At 42.5% G+C, this 14,741-nt stretch overlaps 1 protein-coding gene across 1 annotated transcript; it reads left to right on the forward strand.

Annotated features, from left to right (window-relative positions):
* Window positions 1–1,249: 1,249 nt before the first annotated feature.
* On the forward strand, window positions 1,250–14,159 carry FAM161A (FAM161 centrosomal protein A). Its single transcript, XM_075147737.1, has 7 exons — window positions 1,250–1,370; window positions 4,567–4,814; window positions 5,274–6,458; window positions 6,872–7,039; window positions 10,076–10,175; window positions 11,205–11,359; window positions 11,979–14,159. The coding sequence occupies exons 1-7, from the start codon at window positions 1,251–1,253 to the stop codon at window positions 12,448–12,450; spliced, it is 2,448 nt and encodes an 815-aa protein (XP_075003838.1). The 5' UTR covers window position 1,250; the 3' UTR covers window positions 12,451–14,159.
* The last annotated feature ends 582 nt before the right edge of the window (window positions 14,160–14,741 follow it).

Raw genomic sequence — 14,741 nt, forward strand, 5'->3', positions numbered from 1 at the left:
AAATCCTGGCTGCCCCAAGATTCGTTCGGTTTAGAGTTAATTTGTTCTTAATGTTACATTTCACAGTTTAGAAAAAACTTTTCTCAACTTCTAATTCTGAGCCTGAAATTTTCAGTTAACCCTTTCATCTTTGTTACTGCTATACTGAGGTGGCCAGATTCCTCTTCATGTTTAAATGAGAGTATTTCATGACTCTAACTCGTGTTCCTATTTCTGATGGGTTGGATCTGTAGCTTTTAAGTAAACTTCCACCACTTTGTTGACCAGCTATTGTTGAAATACTTTCCTATCACTTACAGCTAAAAGTAGAACATTCAGAATAATTCAAATACTAAAAATAAATAAATTAGACCATCAATTTAGGCATCAGTGCTCTGCATGAATTCTTTATTGGCTGTTTAAAGTTACAAATGATGCCTCACCCCACAGGATTACATCCAGCAATGATCTCTTAGTTTAGGTATTTGATTAAAGCTTTCCTTTCCCATCATCACAAACTTCCAATTCTTGACAAGACTTACAACTACTGTGTGCGATTTAATCTTTTCATCTATTTCTTTACATAAAAGTATTTGTAATTTCACTACAATAGGTCCATCAATCATTAATGCCTCTGCAGAGGTGGAAGAATATCCCTGCTGATGCTGGTTTACCCTTATTCTGTAATTGCTTATCTGAAGTACAAACTTAACGGCGGGAGAAGATGCTTTAATAACTTGAGGGGGGTAAAAAACTGTGGGCTTATCAAGGAGAGAGGAGTTCCAACTAAAAACCTGCAAAAAGTTACCTAAAAGTCGGCCCGGACGGCATACGGACGAACACCGCAGCCAGCCAGCGTCGCAGCTGCAGCCAGGCGATGGAGCCGAGCCCCAGCCCGCACCCCAGGCCTCCACCCCCCGGCACTCTCGCACAGGGAGCGGAGGGCGGCTGGCAGAAGGGTGGCTGGAGGCAGGGAGGAGCTGCCGCCGCCGCTCCAAGGGGCTCTGGCCGGCCGAAGGCAGTCCCGTGGCGGGCAGGAGCCCGTTCCCAGCCGCCGGTCGTCCCCGGCTGAGCAGAAACGGCCGGGCCCCTGCGCTCCGGCGGCGGCGAAGGCCCTCCTCTTCCGCCCAACGGGCCGCCTCCAGCCGCGCCGCGGAGGTGGGGCGGGAGCCTCCCCCGGCCCCCGCCGCGGGGCTCGCTGCCTGGGCGGCCGGCCCGTCCCGCCTCCCCCTCGGTTTGCTGGCCCGCCGGCGGCGGGGGAAGCGGGCGCCATGGAGGCGGCGCACCGGGCGGCGCGGCTGGCCGCCTCCTGCCTCCGCACCCCGCTCGACCCGCGCACCCGGGCGCCCGCCGCGCTCTACGAGCGGGGGCCGCCGCCCGCCGCCGCGCAGGTACCGCCGGGGGCGGGGAGGGGGCGTGGAGGGGGTGTCTGTGTGTCCCCCGGGGCCCAGAGCACCCGGGCCGGCGGCGGGTAGAGGCGGGAACCGCCGTTAGGGGTTGTTGGGCAAGCGAGGGACGCGGGAGGCCCGAGGCTGGGTGATGGGCTCACCTTAACCTGGCCCTACCTGCCGCGCACCGGTGCGGCCCCTCGCACCGCAAACCTGCCCCGCTGCCCTGGAGACCAAAAAAACCTGCCCCTCTCGGCAGTGACATGTGGCACAAGTACACACAGACACACACACGGACAGATGGTCCTGCGGCAGCGCCTGGGCAACACCAAGCTCTTAATGAGCTTGTTACGCCCCCGCGCTTGAAGAGCAGATTTAAGACTTGGCGATGCCCAAGCCCCGGGAAGAGGCTTGGATCGTTCTGCAGATGGAGAACTGGAAAGGGGGGGTTTATAGACAATGTCAGAAGCAGCGGATTCAGAAAGGTGGATGGTGCCTTTTGCTGGGCGTTCTGTAACGGCTTTTTAAATTTGCTTCTCTGATGGAAAAAATGAGTTAGGGATTTTTGCAGTGAAAACCTGACAAAACATAAACACGACTTTTTGCTGGAATGTCAAAGCTTATTAAAATCTCTCTGGGTGTAAAAGTATTACTCTAGTTTTTGAATAAAGAAACTAGTCCTGTAATTTTTTAAAACATGGTGCTTAAAAATAATACAAAGGAAGCCTTTGTAACGCTGGTTTTGATAGCCTCTCTAACTTATGTAAATTGAAAAATATTTAAAGAATGTGCTTACCTGCACACAGCTGCAAGCTGCCAAACAGTATTGGATCTATAAGCTGTGCAGAATCCTTGTCATTTCACAGTAAGTTATGGAAATGGGAAAAACATTTATACAAAGACACCTAATGACTTATTTTTAGAATCATAGAATGGTTTGGGTTGGGAGGGACCTTAGAGATTATCTAGTTCCAACCCCCCCGCCATGGGCAGGGACACCTTCCACTAGACCAGGTTGCTCAGAGCCCCAGCCAACCTGGCCTTGAACACTTCCAGGGATGGGGCATCCACAACTTCTCTGGGCAAGCTGTTCCAGTGCCTCACCACCTCCTAGTGAAGAATTTCTTCCTTATATCTAATCTAAATCTACCCTCTTTCAGTTTAAAGCCATTACTCCTTGCCCTATCACTACATGCCCTTGGAAAAAGTCCCTCTCCAGCTTTCTTGTAGGCCCCCTTCAGGTACTGGAAGGCTACTAAAAGGTCTCACCGGAGCCTTCTCTTCTCCAGGCTGAACCACCCCAACTCTCTCAGCCTGTCTTCATAGGAGAGGTGCTCCAGCCCTCTGATCATTTTTGTGGCCCTCCTCTGGACCCGCTCCAACAGGTCCATGTCTGTCTTGTGCTGAGGGTTCTAGAGCTGGATGCAGCACTGCAGGTGGGGTCTCACAAGAGCGGGGTAGAGAGGCAGAATCACCTCCCTCGACCTGCTGGCCACGCTTCTTTCGATGCAGCCCAGGATACAGTTGGCTTTCTGGGCTGCAAGCGCACATTGTCGGCTCATGTTGAGCTTCTCATCAACCAATACCCCCAAGTCCTTCTTCTCAGGGCTGCTCTCAGTCCATTCTCTGCCCAGCCTGTATTTGTGCTTGGGATTGCCCTGACCCATATGCAGGACCTTGCACTTGGCCTTGTTGAACTTCATGAGGTTCACAGGGGCCCACCTCTCAAGCCTGTCAAGGTCCCTCTGGATGGCATCCCTTCCCGCCAGCATGTCGACCGCACCACACAGCTTGGTGTTGTCGGCAAACTTGCTGAGGGTGCACTCAATCCCACTGTCCGTGTCACCGACGAAGATGTTTAACAGTGCCGGTCCCAATACCGACCCCCGAGGAACGCCACTCGTCGTTACTGGTCTCCACTTGGACATCGAGCCGTTGACTGCAACTCTTTGAGTGTGACCATCCAGCCAATTCCTTATCTATCAAGTGGTCCATTCGTCAAATCCATGTCTCTCCAATTTAGAGACAAGGATGTCGTGAAGGACAGTGTCAAATGCTTTGCACAAGCCCAGGTAGATGACATCAGTTGCTCTTCCACCAATGCTGTAACCCCGTCGTAGAAGGCCACCAAATTTGTCAGGCATGATTTGCCCTTAGTGAAGCCATGTTGGCTGTTACCAATCAGCTCCTTATTTTCCATGTACCTTAGCATAGTTTCCAGGAGGATCTGCTCCATGATCTTGCCAGGCACAGAGGTGAGACCAACTGGCCTGTAGTTCCCTGGGTCTTCCTTTTTTCCCCTTTTTAAAAATGGAGGTTATTCTTCCCCTTTTCCAATCAGCGGGAATTCCACTAGACTGCCACGACTTCTAAAATATGATGGATAGTGGCTTAGCAACTTCATCCGCCAGTTCCTTCAGGACCCACGGATGGATCTCGTCAGATCCCATGGACTTGTGCACCTTCAGGTTCCTTAGATAGTCTCGAACCTGATCTTCTCCTACACTGGGCGGCTCTTCATTCTCCCGGTCCCTGCCTTTGCCTCCTGCGGCTTGGGCGGTGAGGCTTGAGCAAGCGTGCGCACGTATCTAACTCCTCCTGTTTATTTCCCGTGCGTTTGCATAGAGGCATTAAGTTGGGCGCCCAATGAAGCTGACTTACTGGCTGGAGTGGCTGGAATTCCTTTGTGCTGCTCTTCAGGTGCTCTCCTGCTGACCCGAGATCCTTCTCCAGGCTCTGGGCATCTATTCCCGGCACTGGCATCAAACTGGAAGGAGTGGGATGGACTGAGGTTCCCCCCCCCCCCAGCAGCTTTAGTTTAAAGAATGCTTATGGAAATGGGAGGCAGAGAAGGTTCTGTTGTGGTTTGGTTTGTTTTTGAATAAAGGCTTTTTTAGAGCTGCATGCTAATCAAGGAAAAATTACACTTTACAAACCAGTTAATGATCATATTTCCTGGTATGAATATATTGATTACAGGGACAGACTTAGGAATTTTACATGCTTTAAAATAGGACCCTTAGGATATAAGTTATTATGCAACAAGATTATTCCACGTAACTCTGCATTAACATTTGTATACAGATATCTCTATTTGCTGTTATGATATCATTCATTGGACTTAATTAGGATAAAGCAGTATTAAAAACGTCATTCCCCTTTCTTCTAACAGTCAGAAAATTTTAAACATCTCTTCTAGGATGTTTTTGATTTGGATTCAAGTACCGACAGAGAGCAGACCCTCTCTCTAAATGGAGACTCTGACAAGTGGATAGACTTTTCCAAAATGTGCAATTCAAATCAAGAATATTACTTGAAGCTAGAAGAGCTGAAGAATGCCCACTTGGAGACCATGGCAAAATTAGAAAGTATGTATCGGAATAAACTAGATTTAAATGGAGTACAACCTTTGGACAAGAAAAATGCTGCTTCTAACACGTGTTGTAGGTAAGTTTGGTGGTACCTTTTATCTGAAGATTCTCAAATGCTTTGCAGACATCTGTAAAACAGCAGGGCTTTTTCTGAGGCTGGGAAGTGTTACTCTCCTCATTTGCTATAAGCAGATAATCACAGAAAAGCTAGTTTTAAAAATAAAAATGCTTATTCACCTTGCTAGCGGACTGTGAGATTTACAAGTGTGTGTGCAGCAGAGGCTGGGCAACATGTTTAGTAAAGCACGGTGACTTTCCTTAAGAAGTGCTGACTTGTTCATGATCAGCACTTAAAACTATGATCTGGTGTGAGTGCCCAAGGTGCTTCTCTTTTCCCTTCTCTTTCTCCTTTCTTCTTTCCCACCAGTGCTGTTAATTTTTTTTCTAATGATGATACCTTAAAGTGGAAGTTACTGGCTTTGCAGCAATGTTGGACTGGACTCAAAACAACTTTTTTTTTTTTCCTTTTTTAAAGGCCAACTTGGGAGAAGAGCTCATATCAGCCTCTAAATTTGCACAAATCCTTTTCAGACTCTGACTTAAGTGATCACTTAGGCTCAAGTATATCTGATGGGTCTGACGGAGAATTAGCGTTGGAAGAAAATGGTAGTGAAACTGGATCATCTGCATTTGCTAAGGAACGGATTGAAAAAATGTGGGACGGGTTCTCTGTGGAAGACTACATCTCCCGCACCAAACACACCTTACCAAGCTCACCAGTCTTCAGAATGATACGGAAGAAACAGAAGGCATGGTCACCGAAAGTTACTGTGCCCAAGCCTTTTCAGATGACTATTAGAGAAGCTAGAAAAAAAGAACAGAATGTCAAATCAAAGTCACAGATTGAAATGGAAAATAACTTAATGAAGAAGCAACTAGAGGAAGAAGCAGAGTGTCAGAAAAAATTCCGAGCCAATCCAGTGCCTGCTGCCGTCTTCCTTCCGCTCTACCATGAAATTGTGCAACAAAATGAAGAACGCAGGAGGTCTGTGAAAGAGAGAAGCAAACTCAAGCTTTTGGCTTCTCAGAAGCCATTTAAATTCATTGAACGAGAGAAGCAAAGGAATGAAATTAGGAAAATGCAATTAAGAGACCTTTCCGCACCTGGAAAGAAAACAAAACTGTTCAAAGCAAAACCAGTTCCTCAATGTGTTTATAGTCCAGCTGTTAATGACAAGCTAAAGGAGGAAGAGCTCTACAGAGAAATCAGGATCAGAATGAGAGCTGAAGAGTTGCTACGTAATTCATCTCTACCCAACAGCAGACTGGCTTTAAGAGATACCAATAAAAAGAAAAAACACAAGTGCATTGAACCAAAGGAAACAGAACATAAACCCAAGATCAAATCAAATGTTCCAGATTTTGAACTACTACACCAGAAATTTCAGAAACGGCTCCTGCAACAGAAACAAGTGAAACACCTTACAGTCTGTGAACCTTTCAGTCTTCGTACTCCATATATTCCCTCAAACAAGGGGAAGATTTTGAAGGACATTCAAGAGGATGAAGAAAAGTTGAAAGAAACACGCTGGCCATATGCCTCTCCAAGACGTAAACCTCAAATGAGACATTCAAGTGCAAATTCACATCTCTCAGGATTTGGAGAATCTAAATTGCCAAAAATCACAGAATCCACAAGACGACGGCTACAAGCCATAAGGTGACCACTACAGTGATGCTCTACATTTTACATACACTTTAAGAGTAGATTTCTTTTGTATTTTTACATATGCAGTCAGTTCTTCCATGCAGTGAATACAGGACTTAATACATTAATATAAGAACTTAATTATAATAGAAAACTTAAAATATTTAAATATAGGACTTAATTGGACTTATGATTGTTAAAGAAACACAGTGCATTTTTCTCAGAATGTCCATAAGAAAGGGACAAATGACTGCTGTTTCCCAGGATATGCCTGAATCCCTTAAAATGGTACATACCTTGTATCCTCTTATGCCAACCCTGTTTTCACCCTGTTTTTCTCTTTTGAATCTCCTTTGCCAAAGCTTCCTTTGAAGTCTTGCGCTTGATTTAAAATGAATTCAGCCTTAGTTTATTTTTCCACCCAGGAATTCACTTGAGGAAAAGAGAAAGTTGGAAGAACAACAAAAAAGGAACAGAACAAAGCAGAAACAAAGAACGAAAAAACTCCAGAAAATTGTAACAACTCGGGCTGAGGCCAATGACCCGCATCAGAGCCTAGCTCAGATATCTAAATCCAAATTAAAAACATTCAGGTATTTTGTTGCATTCCCCTGAATCCTGAGCCTCCCATTCTACATTGTATGTTAAACATACAATGTAAAAAATAGCATAGTCTAAGTTTACATAATTACACATTTGATAAATTATATATTGTACAAGCAGCTAGTAGAAAAAGTGGACAAATTTAGTATTTCAACTGGGAAATTGTTGCCTGTTCTAATGATTTTGTTCTATTTGTTCCACCTTATAGTATTATAGATTAGCTAACAGGAGACTCCTGTGTTTTCTCAATTGACATGTCACTTAAAGAAGAAAAGTTTAAAAAAATCAAAAGGAAAAGGAACAGCGTGGTTACAGAATATCCTTGCACTGCTGGACTGATAGGTGTTGGTACAACTTTGGTGCCATCTCCTACAGTAGCGAACATTGCACAATTCACTTCTTTGTCCCAGCAGGTCCCAACTTAAGAGAGAAAATCAGAGCAGGAATATTACTTTAACTTAGCACATGTATAGGCAGCTAATTAGGAAGCTGCTGGTACTTAAGAGGAATGGGATCCAAAGTTACCTTCAGTAGAGATACAAATTCAAAGACTGATTCTATACGACTGAGAAAAGTAGTACACAGGGAGAAACATCAGGGCCTTCTCAGTGTGCTGTAAGCTAGCAGTCCAGATGGCTCCAGCTCTCTGATGCTCTCCAGAATTGATGCTTAACCTTGTGTTTGTGGTTAATTTAACCACTTCTGCTTCTTGTTCTTTTTAATCCTAGAAAAAAGATTAGTCCTGTTTGAATGAGTCTTTAGTGAGGTTTATAATCTGTCTTGGCATGATGGCACTGCAGCAGTATCGTCCATTTAAGGCGCTGTTACGTGGAGACAGTGAGAGGTACTGACTGCTCTGCCCCTGTTGCTTCCTGCATAAGCGGGATTCTTGGGCAGCAACTATGAATCCTCATTTCCAGTAACCAGGCAAATTACCAGTAACTGACAGTAGTAGGGCAAAACAATACAAGGGTGAATGGTCATGAGATACACCTGATTACAAGATTCATACCTTGGACCAGCAACTTTTAAGTTACCCTACTAAACTTTAAGGTGTTTAGAATATGGTCCAGGATAGAGATCTTTTTGAAACGCAGGTGGAGGCTGTCTTTATGGCCGAGTTGAAAGGTAACAAATAAGGTTTCTTCAGTCTGTTTTTGCTTTACTTGGGTCTCTTTTTTTCTTTATAGCCAAAATAGAAAACTCTGGATTTATTCTTAATAGTCTTTAAACTCTGGGCTGCTATAAGCAAACTTGCTAAAATAGTGCAGCACCACCTGCAAGACAATACTGCACGTTCTTCCACCAGCAAACTTGGTAATGGTTATTCACCACCAATGTTGCTTCACTGTGACCAGAAAGAGAAAACGTAGCAGAAACTGAAGCACGTGCGTTCTCACACGGTGAAAGCATGAAGTGCAGTGGCTCAGCTGGGATATGCTAGAAGCATCATTGCAACAAACGTTTTGCTTGGCCACGTGGGCAGTCGGTGACTATCCAGCACACATCTGTACCCACCTACCGCCTCCCCCAAAGACAGCTGAAGCCAAAGCACACATAGGAAGGAGCAGAGGTCTAGGAGAAGCAAGGCTTACACAGGGTCCTGGAGTGCAGAGATGCAGTGGTAGAGAGGCAAGTCAAAGAGAGCAGTCCCTTCTAACTATTTTGTGAGAGTCAGAGCTCAAGCGCAATTGCTTTTGCAACATGACCAGCAGATACTGTTAATAACAGGAGCTTTATAATGCAAGTATCCTTGGGCAGATGATCTGCTGACTCTAGGACAGACGCAGAAAACAATTTGAGCTACAGTAGCAAGGTGGAGAATTGAGACAGTGGGTGTGCTTACAGATTTGATTTGAGTTCATTCAACAGGGAACTTCACATTACAGTATTTAGCTTAATCAGATTTCAGGAGTATTGTAAAACACTCATGCTTAATTCTTGTCTGCACATAAAATTATGCTATTACAACGCAAGATTACTTCCCTAGTGCTGATGCATTAAGGCTGGTACAAGTGCTTAACTTGATAATGCTTATTTCAGCATAGGCTGGGTAATAAGGTATATTAATGTAAGTGCTCTTCTAACAGATAATTAGGTTTGTAGAAAGCCGCCTGAGAGAGCGAGCAAGTAGCAACAATGAAGTTCACTCCCTCAGAATGGTGAATAACTTACCTTCATGCACAGCCATATTGCAGAAATTCTGAGGATGGTAAGGGAAAGAGGCAGGAGGAGACAGAAGTGTAGAAATGCCCCCTAGCTCTCATACTTGCCCTTAAGTGTCTGACTTAGTAATGCTAGAGCTGGAGCAACATCACAAAGAGGTGTCTGTGTCACACACCGAGGATTACAACCCACGCTACCTGGATTATCTAGTGCTTGCTATGATCTGAGATATCATTTCGGTTGATGAATCAACAGTTTCATCATCCTGCTATATTGACTGGGCCCTTAACAAACCAACTAGGGAAAAAAGTGTACTATGATCCAGAATATAGCCACCCCTCTTGTGAGATAGACTGGTAAAGTAGCAAGATTCTTATCATCACACTTTACCTTGAAGTACTGATTCTTATTTAATGATATTGATTTCCTATGATGTATTCTAATTTTATCAGTCATTTCCAACTGTTTAATTTTGCTTAGAACAACTAGAATATCTGTATGAAATCAGCATTTAAAAAACCCTAGGTATCCCAACTTAAAAAAAAACCCTTAAGTATCCAAAAAAACCTAAGAATCCAGACTCAGCCTCTATTTAACCTCACTAGCCAGGACCTCTCTGCTTATCCAAAGTGACTATTTCAGAGACAGTTTTGTTCAGTGCTTACAGGCAAACAACTGCTGTGAAAATGGGACAGTATACCCCAGATCCTGTAACCACCATAAAATAATTTACCTTTTGTGTATTTTTAAGTAGGACAATATTTAGTTTGTTATGAGCAATTTAACTTTCAGCTGCTGTAGAAAATCACTTCTTGTATTATAAATTAATAATAATTTACCTTGTACTGTGTTTCCCTTAGGAATTATGAGAAGCAGAGAATGCAAGAATATTTGCAAGAGTTGCAAGAAATGGAAGAAAGAGTAAATCAAAGGCCATTCCTTTTTGAAAGAGTCACTCAGGTTGTCTTGCTTCTGTATTACTATTCATCTTATCTTCAAGTATTGCATAAGGCATTTGTAGTCAAACATTTCAAGCATAGAAGATACTTGAAAAATACTTTAGAGACCAGTATTTGTCCATTTAAATCTCTATTGCCCCATCTCCATATAAATATTACTAATTTTTGTGACTAAGCATTCATGCCTTGCGTGCACAGGGAACCGAAACAGCTGTTCTAAACGTGTTGTCCAATTCAGTTACGACATGAGTAACTCTAAATACAACAAAAATTTACAGCAAAAATGTGAGAGGTTTAAGTTGGGGAAGAAGTGATAAGAAAATTTAAGTATTCTTAGTATCTACTTTAAAGCTCAGATGCAGTATTTTTATCTCTCCATTTCAGTACAACCATGTGCTGGTAGCGTGGTCCCTGACCTGTTTCCAAACCCAGAGAGGCAGCAAGTCCTAGATCACTGGTTCCTTTGTCCCTTCTGTCTGTGTGGGTTTCCTGGTCTGCCATCGCTGAGGGGCAGGAGCATCTGTGTGGATCGGAGGACAAGTCCTCCTCACTCAGATATTACCTGGAGGAACAGAATTTACACCCTCAGTTTCAGAGGCAGAGATACACATCTATGTAATTTGTTAAATAGCACCGTAAGGTGAATCCATACTACTTTTTTTTAGGGCAGCTCCCAGAGAGGGAAGATAGAGGAGGAGCAGAGGGGATAAGGGAGAAGCCCTAGGAAGACTAGATCTGGTTTTCTACACGTCCACGTCTTCCCCCTCCTCCCTCAATAGCTATATACAGAATATATAGTTCTTCATTAGCCACTGGACGCAGGGAGCAAACCAGATTTAAACTAGTACAGAAAAGGAAAATCTGGTGTAAAGTTTGAGTATTGTTTTGCCATTCTTACCTGCAATGAATAATCATTCAACTTGTCAGATGCAATTAATGAAACACAGTATTAATATAAATAACCAAAAGTATCAAAAGACAGGCATTTAATGCATTTAGATAACACATAACCATTGTGGTTTTCCTACAGAAAAATGCCAGAATAGCTGCAGAAAAGCATTATTCCAACAGACTGAGAGCGCTGGGGATATGCCCAGAGTTTGTTTCAAAGAAAGGACAAACAACTAAATTGCTACAATGTTCCAGTGCGGAAGATTTTAATAACTCCACTGAAGCCAGAGAAAGGTAGAGATTACTGAAGGCTTTTTTTTTTTTGCCACTACATACCTAGTAGTTAGAAAGTAATTTCTGATGTGTAGATTTGGGGTTTTCTTTAATTATTTGTAGTATTTCCCAGGTAAGTATTTGACTATGTAGTTAGCTTTACTAATGTTAGCATTAGTATGTATTTTTTATTGTTTTTCCTGAATTAAGTATTATTTCATAAAACAGAGGAGAGCACTGGATATGTTATGCAAAGCACTTCAAAGAAAAACAAAGACAGACATTTTTTTATTTGTTCCTTTCAGCAAAAATTCTGGCAGGTTGCTAGTAAGTCACTTCACTCTGCATTACCTTTACTGAATTTTTAAAATAAGCCTTATAAAAAATACTTTTCAATATCCATTAGGTGTTATGATTTAAAAGGAAGCAGAAATTTAAAAATTGACATATATAAGCAATACTGTTGAGTTACTTTCTAGCATAAAAGAAGACTCTAGTGTCCCCCCTTTCCTTTTCCTTCTCCAGTTCCACCCCAGCCAAGTCTACCAGGATTTGTCCTAGATTACCTGAAGGTAGTTTAAAACCTACTGGGAAGCATCTTACCTGAAAATAAAATCACACATGCAAATTGTCTTTTCAGAGTCATCAAGGATAAAGTGAAAGAAAAGGAATCCTTTGAGGAAGCAGCTGACAGCAGTCCTCGGTCTGAGCAGTCCTGTGAGGAGGAGGAGGGGGGAAAGAAGAGAAAAGATGTCAAAACCTCCACCTGGAACGGCCAGTCCAGTGAGCTGGAGGATGAGGAAGAGGCAAGAGCCAGCCCTTATGCTCATCAGCCTTGCCATGCAGGGGAGGCTGGGTCCAGCCCCACCTCTGACCAGCACCATGAAGAGGAGGAAGAGGAGGAGGAGGAAGCAAAGGCAGGCCTGTCACTTGGCCATTCCCAGGAGGAGGATGACGACCAGTCAAGACCCAGCTCTCGGTCTGAGCAGTCCCATGAGCGTGAAGAGGAAGGTCAGTCTGACCCTGAATCTGAGGGTGCCTTCAGATATGAGGATGAGGAATATGAAAATGATGATTCAGAAGAGAAACCCAGCGATGATGAAGCTGACTGACAGGAAGACAGACAGGATGGCCTGGGGCTCAGGAACCTATTTCATTACTGGCAGTGAAAGAGACACCAAAGAAAAACTTGACGCTTTGCTACTGATACAAAATTCGTGAATTTAAACCTTAGTTTAACAGTCTCTCCAGTGCAGAAATTTTGTCTGTTTTCCAGTAAGAAAGATCAAGTTACTAGTTTCCACCAAGAATTTACTTTAATATTAGTCTTCTTTAGTCTAGTCTTCTGTGACATTAGTGCACCTCTGTTCATAAAATGAACTGCAACCACTCTTTAATAATAACGTCTTGCACGCTGTGTTGGTAAGTACTGAGGTCTTATGTCCAGCTCTTTCTACGTGCTGGCAAAGCCAGATGAGATTTTTGGAGTAGTAATTTGCCATTATCAGTGCCTCCCGGTCTCAAACATTTCAGTACTTCTGGAGTCTGTTCCTGCAACATCTTCTAGGATGGCAATGAATAGACAAGGCTTTGTTGTGCAAGACTTCAGAGTGTTTTTAGCAGAGCACCTGCTAGGAAGACAACTTGTTGTGCAGTTAGACAATATGGCCCAATTAATCTGTTCAGTTCCTCCCTCCTCTTCCCACGGGGTTCGTCTTCTGCCCACTTAAGTGAGCTGAATTGGCTCAGTGGTGGATCAGATGAGTGCCAGGGCCAGAAAAGATCACTGCTTTTGGAGGAAACAAGCTGTTATATCAATTCAGCTACTCTGTCCAACTAAAATATTAACAGTATTTGCAGTTGCTCTCCCTATAGTGGAGAAAATGCCTAGAATACACTGAGAGGAGCCACTTAAACTTTCACTTAGAGATTTCTAACGCTTACAGACAAGTAAGGTAGAAGAGTCAGAGTAATATGTTACGCTGCAGATCTTGTATTACTGTCTAACCAAGCTCCAAAACTGTTCTTTCAACTCCATTTTGTTTTGAAGAGCTCTTCCCATGAGTATGTAAAATCATTCTTCATAACATAATAACAAATGCTGACATAAATCTTCAAATTTCTTTATTGAGACCGTAAAATACACTGTAAAGAGAGAATCCTATTACGTCAGATAAAAATGTAGCCCGGCAACTCCAGCTGCATGAAAGTATGGAAAAAAGTGCTTTAGTACCTTTTCTTACATACTTGCTACTCAGGACTTCAGTTACTACACAACAAAGAATACAAATGGAAGGTTTGCGGTTTTTGGTTGTTTTTTGTTTTCGGTTTTGGTTTGGTTTTGGTTTTTTGTTTTTCTTTTTCTTTGTATCAGTAGCACCTTCTCCTCCTATTTACTAGCTTTCTTGCTAACCTGTCACATGCAACGTTAGGAAAGAATGCATCCACATCGTAACAGACCACAAACAAGGATTGCAAACAAGCTTTGTCAGGACAGAGTATAATGCAACATTGCTCAAAATACGTTCATTGAACAGTAAATGCATTTGTTAAAACTACCAGGTTGCAAAAGCACCCGCAATGACTAACAATAAGGATTTTCATTTTTTTATCAACTTCTTCCACTCTGCATGCAAAAGCACTACCTAAATCTGGTGTTATTTCTTTCTCCTGACTTTGAGAAACTGCGTAACAATGTTTGGAAGATTTTTATTATTATTGCTTTTATTTATTTTTGAAGTGTGAGCATAACTAATATGAATTTGAAACGTATTTTTTTACTTAAATAAACTATCCATTGTATATATGTCATACATGAAAATATTAATCATTACTTCACAAGGAAAAATCACCGTTTACAATCTCTAGTTATACCTGACAACCCCACAATACAAACTCGAGGTTGCTTTGCTTGTGCTTGTCAGTATTCTATAATTCTGAAGAGTTGTACAATATGTTATTGAATTGTAGTCACATATTACTCAACATTTAGTATTAGTCTCTTTAGTAAATCAGTTTTTTTGGAAGAAGGCAGAGGAGCTCTCAATTGTGGTTTTCTCAAAGATTATTTTGAAGAGATTTCAAATAAAAAAAATCTGGTTTTAAGATTTGATAGGACTCAACTAAGTGTTCTAAAAGAACATAAATATTTAATTGTTGATCTATTAAGATAGAGACTAAAAATATTATTAAAACGCCTTTGAACTGGAAAGAGGTAGCAAAAACAATGCAGTTTTTTTTAGGTTTTAGAAGAAGGAGTTGGGGACCCGTGTGTAACTTAGATCGGGGTTTTCACTGAATTTTTACTATATTAACCTTAATAAGAGCAGAATTAACGAACACATGGATAAATGTGATATAACAAGGAAGAGTTTTGGAGATTATGCCTCAACTTTTTTAGCAT

Source organism: Calonectris borealis, chromosome 3 (assembly GCF_964195595.1).
Source record: "Calonectris borealis chromosome 3, bCalBor7.hap1.2, whole genome shotgun sequence".
Classification (NCBI taxonomy): domain Eukaryota; kingdom Metazoa; phylum Chordata; class Aves; order Procellariiformes; family Procellariidae; genus Calonectris; species Calonectris borealis.

Coding starts and splice junctions, on each gene's coding strand:
- FAM161A (XM_075147737.1), top strand. CDS start 1,251: ATGGAGGCGGCGCACCGGGCGGCGCGGCTGGCCGCCTCCTGCCTCCGC. Junction 1,371..4,566: donor CGCCGCCCGCCGCCGCGCAG/GTACCGCCGGGG, acceptor CATCTCTTCTAG/GATGTTTTTGATTTGGATTC. Junction 7,040..10,075: donor TCCAAATTAAAAACATTCAG/GTATTTTGTTGC, acceptor TGTTTCCCTTAG/GAATTATGAGAAGCAGAGAA.